Raw genomic sequence first — 9,237 nt, forward strand, 5'->3', positions numbered from 1 at the left:
TAATATCTTTGAATGTGCTAAACTAGGGAGGGGAAGCATCTTGCCTAGGGCATTCCCTAGGCAGGAGGCAGCATTCTTTCCAGGGTAGTAAACAAAGGTCTGAGGGGCACAGCTCACACACACAGCAGAATACTGTAGGAAAGCCTGTGTTTTATACAGACTGCACCCAGCTCTCACAAAGGACCAAAGACCAGGAGAGTGCAGCCACTGACAGGCCTGTCTCAGCAGTTAAGGCACTGAATGAACACTCCCTGTCTTCACCCTTGTACATACCTGGACTAATGTACAGTCTGCTTATGTTACATGGACATAGACTAAATTCCAGTCACTAAATCCCACGTATGTAAGAATCAGGAATGCCAACTCCAGGCTAGTGCCCTCAGGGGAGGAACCAGCCCTTCCCCACACTCCCCCCCCCTTTCCAGGGCCCCCTGGGATGGTAGAGACAGAATAGTCTGGTTTCCTAAACCACAGAGAAGAACTGCACTGCCCACGGGACAGCTCCCTTGAGCAGCTATTGATCATGGGCTCTTGTGCACAAGGAGCCCTAACAGGTAAAGCGCCTGTGGCTCCTCTCACTACCATAACCCTCGGCTTTGTCTCTATAGCTGGGGCTGTGGTAAGATGAGGCCTTCTGTTACATTTCCTCATCACTGTGACCAAGTGTCTGGCAGGAAACAACTTAGGAGTGAAAGCATTGATTCTGGCTCACAGTCTGAGGAGATAACAGTCAACCACGTTGGGGAAGGCGGGGGCGTCAGTGGGTTCCATGGGAGCAGGAGCCTGGATGAGTAAACAGGAGAAAGTGAGCTGAAAGCCAGTCAGTCTCTGTGTCTTGACATGGCACATGACCCACTGCCACACCTCCCAACAATGATGCATCCTCTCCCTTCTTAAACTGTGAACTAGACCCAACAGCACTTTCCACAGGAGCCTCTGAGATGGGATTTTCCAGGGCCAGCCTGGTACTTTACTTCCTAATTCTGAAGGCTGTGTGCCTCCATCAGTGTCAATGACTCCAAAGTCTGAAATCATGTCTGCACATAGCACTGATGAAAGGTTCAGGCATTATGCTGGCCTGCCTCTGTTACCTGTCGGAATCTGCTCAGGCAGTACCCAGGTCAGCCCAGGGCTCCATGGGAACTAAGTCTGCACGCAGGTGCAAAGGACCCCTTTAAAAGACAGACCCCTGCCCGTGTACTCTCTGCTCTCCTCCTCTTCCTCCCTTCACTTTACTTCCTCTCTCTCTCTCTCTCTCTCTCTCTCTCTCTCTCTCTCTTTCTCTCTGCCCCCCTCCCCCCGCTGGCCTATAATAAACTACAGTTAACGTATCTCTTATTCTCATGTCTCATCTTTTGCCTTCTTTAAGCAAAAGACTAACAACTAGAGCTACCTTCTCCATTTATGTCTGAATACTAACTTCCATAACAATGTCTTAGATGGTTTTTTTTTTTTCTTAAAACAGGATTTCTCTGTGTAGCCTTGGCTGTCCAAGAACTGGCTCTGTAGACCAGGTTTTTTTTTTTTCTTAAAACAGGATTTCTCTGTGTAGCCTTGGCTGTCCAAGAACTGGCTCTGTAGACCAGGCTGGCCTTGAACTCACAGAGATCTGCCTGCCTCTGCCTCCTGAGTGCTGGGATTAAAGGTGGCACTACTGTCTGGCTAACGATATCTTGGAAACATGTGTGATAGTTAGATTTAAATGTCAAATTGCCACAACTGAGAAGCCCCTTAGAGAAGAGCCTCAACTGAGGAAGTGTCTGGGTAAGGCTGGCTGGCTATGGTGGTGGGAGACTTGTAATTGTTAATTGGTGTAGGAGGATCCAGCCCATTGTGGGTGGCACCTAGGCTGGCCATGAAATGTGCAAGAGCTGAGCTTAATTTAAGCAGCTAGCAGGCAGCTTGGGCACATTTGTTTCTCCCTGCTCTTGGCTGTGGGTGTCATGTGACCAGCTGTTTCAAGCCCCTGCCGATGTCTCCCGGAAATTGCTGTGGTCAGGGTGTTTTATCCCAGTGGCAGAAAAGAGACTAGAACACTATCCCCAGATGTATCCAAATGCTATGTGAGGAGCCATGGAAACCTAGGGTCATCATCACACCAAGTCCTTTCATCCAAGTCTGGACCTGCTCAGTTTCTAAGATCAGACCAGATCGGGTGTGTAAGGAATGGTTTAGACCAACAGGCTGAGTTCTATGAAGGCATCAGCTAGTACCTTCCAAACAGCTACTAATGGTGGCTGGGGAATGACAACCTTCTGGTGAGTGAGAACTTTCGGAAAAGAAAGAGCAAAGTGTTCCGAGTGTGTGGACATGCATCAAAGGTCAGCACAGACGAACATTTCTGCATTGCTTGATGTGGTTAATAGTCTACCTTACTCATAATTATCAGGCCATAAAACAATCTTTCGGAGAAAGCCAGAACAGGCTTCTCTTCAAAGCAGGTATATAAGAACTCCTAGAAACCCATAATAAACATTGCTTACTACTTATTCTCACTTAGGAGACTCTGCCACTCATTATCCAAGGCAGACCAGACCCTTAACAGTGTTGGCAGCACACGGCAAGCAAGTGTTAATATCCCTCACCTGCAGAGCTCCTAGAAGTTAACAGGGGACAAAAACAAAACAAACCACCAAACACAAAAACCACAACTCTCAAAGGAGCACACCAGCCACATCGGAAAAGATGTTCCAGGCCACTGATGAAACAAATGAAAATTAACAAGATACATCCCCATTTCCACTCTGCCAACACTGAAAGATGAGATCTCTGCTTGTGTACTCGTATGGGAAATCAGGCATTTCCACACACCATGGACAGACTCTGTAACCTTCCACCTTCCAGAAAGCAAACCAGCAATAAGACATACAAATGTCAACAAATTAACATCACAGTATTGTTTCCATGAGTTTACCCCAAGAAGAAAATTAAACAAAATGTATCTAGATGTTAATTACCACTATATTAACAAAATTTGTCTCTAAAGGATCTTTTGAATCAAATGTGAATTTAAAAGTCTAGATTGCAGATTTTACGGTATTTATTTGTATACTTATGCAAAGAAACAACAAAAGGAAATGACCTACTACCCAAAAATCCACCAACAGACGACTATATACTTTGTAGTATGACAGGGCTATTCACAATAGGATCCAACTATATTCATTAAAAATTATAATTTCACCAAGGGTCGTAATGGGCATTTGCTCCACCATTTCCACACAAAGGGAACAGAAAGGATGAACCAAACGTGAGGACAGGAACGTGAGGCTTTAGTGTGCCACGGGCATGGCTGTGGCAGGAGCATTCTAAAAAGTGCCCACGACTCAACAGACCAACCTCCAGGGCACTAGGGAAAGGAGGCACTTCCCTTCTTTCAGCTTCCCCTTGGTCAAGACTGCAGGCCAAGGGGACAGTGACCAGAAAGCTGAGCAGCTGGGGTTTCTCAGGGGCCCTGTGCAGGGCTCCAGACAGCTGTGCTGGGCTGTGGTCTCCTCCAGGGTGTGCTGAATTACCAACAGAGCACAGACAAGTGGATACACCTGGCTTTCACATTCACCGGAGGATCTGAAAGGTGCTCAGTATTCAGAGAAAGACAGAGTTGAGGGGGGAAGGGGGTGGTGAAGGAGTGTACAGATGCTGTCATGCGGCTTTCACCTACAGAACTCGCCACAACTTCAAAAATTTCCATGGTAAGCACTCTAAGTAAGCTACGGTCGGTGGCACAAACCTGTGATCCCAGCACTCTGGGGGCTAAAGCAGGAGGAGAAGACAAGTTTGAGACCAGTCTGAGCCACAAACAGAACAACCCCGGGTTACAGAGTGACAGCCTGTTCTAAACAGACACACAGGCATGCACACGCATGTAAGAAAGGCTGCAATTTTCATCTTCAGGGCTGAACAGATCTGGAGAAAGGAGGTGGCACTTGGCACACTGCTTTGAAAGGGATTTCTGTTGTAAATCCTATCCTAATAAAAAGTTAAGACACCTGGATTACCTGATCAGTCCTTCTATTCCGTAACACGGTGGTGACTTGGAATTGATACCTGAGTGTAATTAACCCTGTATGGTAGGGCTGGGGAGGCGGCTCAGGCAGTGAACCCATTGCCATTGCAAGCCTGAGGAGCTGAGTTCAATCCCCAGAACCCAACGTTAAAATGCTGGGCATTGAAGCATGAACATGTAATCCTACAGCTGGGCAGGTGGGCTGTGGGGACCTGGCCAGCCAGCCTAGCTAACTGATGAGTTCTGAACCAATGAGGGACCCCGACTTAAAAAACATGGTACAGAGTAACTGAAGAAGACACCTGAGGTTGACTTCTGGTCTTGAAACATACACACAAGAAAAGGTACCCTTCAGTGTGTGATTTACTCAATCACACACTGTGTGCACAGGAAAGAAAGCAGCTGTGTGCACAGGAAAGAAAGACGTGCGTCCTTTCGGAGACACCGTGTTCAGAAGATGAAGTTAAGAACAGTCGTTGGCTTCCTGTCATGCCTGCTCTACGGCACAGCTCGTCTTGTCTGGGAGGACACCTTTGTTAACAGCTAAGGACACAGCACATCTAAATACATTGGGTCCTGTGAGTGGGAGACTGGTTTGCTCTAAGGTCTGCAGGTCACAAATGGAACTGTGTCAGTGTTGGTTTCCATGTTCAGGAATTGCACTAAGAACATACGAGGAGTTAGCATCAGGGAAGCTGGAACATAAGGACTCAGTATTTCTTCAGATTTTTTAAAACCCAAATTATTTCAAAATAAAAATCTTATAAGGAGGGGGGCACACGCCTTTAATCTCAGCACTCGGGAGGCAGAGGCAGGCAGATCTCTGTGAGTTTGAGACCAACCTGGTCTACAAGAGCTAGCTCTAGGACAGCCTCCAAAGCCACAGAGAAACCTGCCTCGAAACAAACCAAAAAAATTTTTTTTAATTAAAAAAATCACTTAAGATATCTTTCCCCCAGCCCCCCCAAAATTCCTTACTTCCCCCTTTCTAACAAGTATACATAAAAACTCGTATGCATTCAAAACAATGGTTTCAGATTGCATGCAACACTGTCTTAAGAGTTTCTATCGCTCAGATAAGAACCATGGCCAAAAAACAACTTGGGGAGGAAAGGGTGTATTTGGCTTCAGCCATCAGGGAAGACAAGACAGGAACTGAAGTAGGGGCCATAGAGGAATACTGCTTATTGGCTTGGTCAGCCTGTTTTCTTATACAGCCCAGGGCCACCTGCCTAGGGATGGCATCACCCCCAGTGGCCTGGGCCCTCCCCCACTAATCATTAATCAAGAAAATGCCCCACAGACTTGAGTACACGTCAATTTGATGGAAGTATTTGTTCAGATGAGGATAGCTTGTGTCAAGTTGAAATCAACAACTAAAAAAAAAAAAAAATCAACTAAAAACAACAACCAAGTCCAACACTCAGCATTCTGAGTGTGATTATGTGGTTGTGTGCAAAGGCAGAAAGGTACAGATCATTTATGAATACACTGGTAAGAAACTGGCTCACAGTAGCATGGATGGCATTTAAACACTTGGCATGATCAGCCCTAATTCTTCATTTCCCATCATGTATGAAACACATAGCTGAAATACTAATATTATTTTCAAATGAATAATTGGTTTTTCAGAGTGAACTTTTAGTGATTAAGGAAAATGTTAAGTTGAAAGAGTTACAAATATTAGAACAGTCCCCCATTATGTAATGTGTGTATTTATATACACAAAAGTTGGTTTGGTGAGATGGTGGGATGTGGGTGGTGGTTGTGATAAAAGTGCTTGCCATGCAAACCTGATTGAGTTCTAACCCTCAGAACTTGCATCTCATAAAGATGGAAGGGGAGAGTTGGCTCCCGATATTTGACCTCTGACCCCTATACATGGTCCTAGGTATATGCACACCTATATTCATATACACAATAATAAGTAAAAATACTTTTACATACTCAAATTAGGAAGAAAGTCATCAAGACGTCAATAGAGGTCATTCAGTTCAGAACATTTTTACGGAGCATTTACATTTATCCTCTTTTGTGTTCCATCTTTCCCGGTTTACCCCTACACACAGACACACACACACACTCAGCACTTGTACTACTGTTACCCAAACACATAAACGAACTCACAAACACACGACACGTCACCAGGTCTTGTCTGTGCCCCGTCCACTATTCTGAAGCTCTCATTTCTCACCAAAAGGACCTAAATTTGGACCCCCAGAACGCACCTTAAGCCAGGCCATCCGGCGCTTCTGTGATCCCAGCTCCTAGGGTGAGATGCTGTCAGGCCGAATTGCTTAGGCCTAGAGCAGTGGGCAGCACAGCCGCAAAGAATGAAGCCGCTGCCGCACCCAAGGTGGAAGGCCAGGGCCAGCACCTGTGGTCCTGAGCGCCCGAGCCTGCGTGGTATCCTCGTGCGGGCACTCACACGTGAACACACACAAAGTTTAAAAACTAAACTATACCCCCGGCAAAGTCACAGCCCGTTAGTCCATGTGAGTACACTCAGTTGCTCACACATCAGGTAGAGACCCCTCCTCCAGCGAACATCTCACGGCCCATCCTGGTTGGCAGCTGCACTTAAAACTGTTTGAAAAGTTAAGAACAGAATGAGCCCTTAGAAACATCTAGTCCTCTAAGGTTAGTGTGACTTTCTAAATACAAAGCAGGCAACTCACGCTGCGCTTCAAACTTTGAAAACCCCCGGGATTCGAGTGCGCGCGTCCAGGGTTTTAGATGAGAGCACGACCCCGCTGAGTTTGGAGGGGGAAATGAACCTGAAGGGTACTTAAGTCAGGACACCTACGCACCGCCCCAGATCTGGTGGGAAAAACAAAACCAAAAAACGGGGTTTCTCGGGCGATCGGCCTGCGCGGACAGGGCTCGCTGCCCATCCAACCCGCCCGAGTCGTGCGACATCCATCACGGAGAGCGCACAATGGGCCCGGCCACCCTGGAAGGACTCAGCCACCGGGGTCCCGAGTCCTCCCCAAGTGTCAATCACAGGAGCGGCCGGCACCCCAGGACCCAGGCCTGACGCCCGCGAAGCCGGCCGCCATCCCCCTGCCTCCGCTGGCCCTCACCCTTGCAGAGCGTCCGCGTCTCTCTCCCCCGCGGGGGAGGCCCCGGCAGGCCCACCGCACCGCCTGCGCCCCTTCCCACTCACCGGCCGCCCGCGCAGCGTCCTCGGGGGGCGGCCCGAGCCGGGAGAACCAGGCCCGCGGCGCCGACGCGGGGCAGACTGGATGCGCGACCGGGGCGTGGCGCTCTAGGCCGCCAGGAGGCGTCAACGACCAGGCGGGGCGGGGCCTTCGGGCTGTCACTCAGCCGGGGTGGGCGGGACCAGTGGGAAAGGGGCGGTGCCTCGGTAGTTGTAAGTTGGGAGGAAGCGGGGCGGAGCTGTGCAGAGCGAAACCTCACTGGCTGTCGCTCGGGAGGGGGCGGGTCCTAGGCGGGGTGGGCAGGGCCCTGAGGGCTGTCACTTTGGTGGGGTGGAGCAGAGCTGAATGGGCGGGGCCTCGCCAACTGTCCCTGTGGTGAGATGGGGATGGAGCCGCAGCCACGGCATGGAGGCGGGGCCTCGGGGAGTGGGGCGGAGCCTCTCGGGGCGGGGCCTGGCCTGTTGTCATTGGAGCGAGCAGAGGTGGAGCCTGGGCGGGAGGGGCGGGGCCCCGCTGGCTGTCTTCGTGGTGGGATTGGGGCCCGGGCTCGCCGGCCAGCTCGGCCTGGCGCGGTCGCGAATGGAGGGGACTAGGCTCTTTCTTAATCTCTTAGACCAGAATCCAGTGTGAGCACAAGTCTGGTTTAGTTGTGCCAGGTGATGAGAAGCTCAGACCCGACTGGTAACTGAAACCTCACCCGCAGGGATCCATAGGGTTCCCGATCCCCTTGCACTTCCTAGAACTCTCAGACACCGTCCCACCCCTACCCTCCGGCCTCCACCCTCCACACCCTTCCGGTTTCTGGCCCTTGCCAAACAGGGTTGACTCCTGGCTTCTGGCAGCCGCAGAGGGGACAAGGCCTCCAGCCCCACCCCTGGAGGTATGCCGGGTTGGAGGCTGTTTCTCCCAGCCCCCTCCCTGCCTTAAGGAACAGTTCTTGGCTGTGTCTCAGCGGGGTCCTGAAGTTCTCTCCTCTCTGAAAACCAAGGCAAATCGTTCACGAACTTTATTAGAGCCAATTAATGATTCAGTAGACTTGTGGGATTATAGTTGCAGGGTTCCTGTTTTACTCACCCCCTGAACTTATATTCATCCTTGTACATAAGTTCATCTTTTGGTATTTTATTGGAAGTATTCAAAAAACATCGTTTGAATGGAATTTTTTAAAATCCTTTTTGCTCAGATGATCCTTACACTGGAGATTCAGTCCAAGACCTTGTGCCTGCTAAGGAAAAGTTTTTGAGAGCCCAACACAAGCTGCAGTTCCCTGGGAAGAAGGAGCATTAAAGAATGGCCTCCACCACATAGGCCTATAGGCTTGTCTGGGCATTTTCTTGATGATGTGAGAGGGCCCAGCCCACTACGGGTCGTACCGTGCAGTTTTAGAAAGCAAACTGAGCAAGCCAGTAAGCAGTGTTCTATGCTCTCTGCTTCAGGTCCTGTCTCCAGCCAAATAAATCCTTTCCTTCCCAAGTTGTTCTTGGTCCGTGTTTTATTGAAGCAGGCTAGGACAGGCATGAACCCCTGTATTAAGTATCCTTTGCTACATAACAAACCACCCAGAATTAGGCCCCTTCAACATGCCTTTCAAAGCGCCATTCTCTGCTGCTCCCAGGAGCCCCACTCCCCAGGGGCTCTCTCTAGAACAGTGGCTCTCAACCTGTGGGTCGCAAACCCTTTGAGGGTCAAAGGACTATTTCACAGGGATGGCCTAAGACCACAGAAAACACAGATATTACATTATGATTAATAAAGTAGCAAAATTACAGTTATGACATAGTAATAAGAATAAGCAAGGGAGTGTTTCCCCTCAGAGTCAGTACAGGACACACTCAGACACCAAATTCTATCACCCTTAAGGGGCAAGTGCACACATGACTGGGGCAGGGGTGGGGGAGGTGGGGGCACCAAGGCAGACACAAGCAACACCAGCAAGCAGGTGATTTTTGCAGGAGTGGATTTTTAAGGAGAAAGGGGATCTGTGCTAGGGTGAGCTGGTAAGTCCTGATTGGACATGTTAGCCAAATAATGAATTTTGAGTCTTGGATCTTGGCGTTTAGTCTCAGGAAT

The 9,237-nt window shown here is 49.3% G+C and overlaps 1 protein-coding gene across 9 annotated transcripts in view; it reads right to left on the minus strand.

Moving 5' to 3' along the window:
* Positions 1–7,328, minus strand: part of Ano10 (anoctamin 10) — a 111,023-nt gene extending 103,695 nt beyond the window's left edge. For 2 of the 9 annotated variants that reach the window (XM_035444075.1, XM_027415470.2), the window contains exon 1: positions 6,235–6,382. In XM_035444075.1, the coding sequence (XP_035299966.1) occupies positions 6,235–6,249 (15 nt within the window). In that variant the 5' untranslated portion in view covers positions 6,250–6,382. Of the gene's footprint in view, positions 1–6,234; positions 6,384–7,089 lie in introns of those variants that run through there. The other 7 variants (XM_035444076.1, XM_027415472.2, XM_027415467.2 and 4 more) reach the window with 6 other exon arrangements.
* Positions 7,329–9,237: the final 1,909 nt, after the last annotated feature.

The sequence above is a fragment of the Cricetulus griseus genome, chromosome 4 (genome assembly GCF_003668045.3).
Source record: "Cricetulus griseus strain 17A/GY chromosome 4, alternate assembly CriGri-PICRH-1.0, whole genome shotgun sequence".
In the NCBI taxonomy this organism is placed as follows: domain Eukaryota; kingdom Metazoa; phylum Chordata; class Mammalia; order Rodentia; family Cricetidae; genus Cricetulus; species Cricetulus griseus.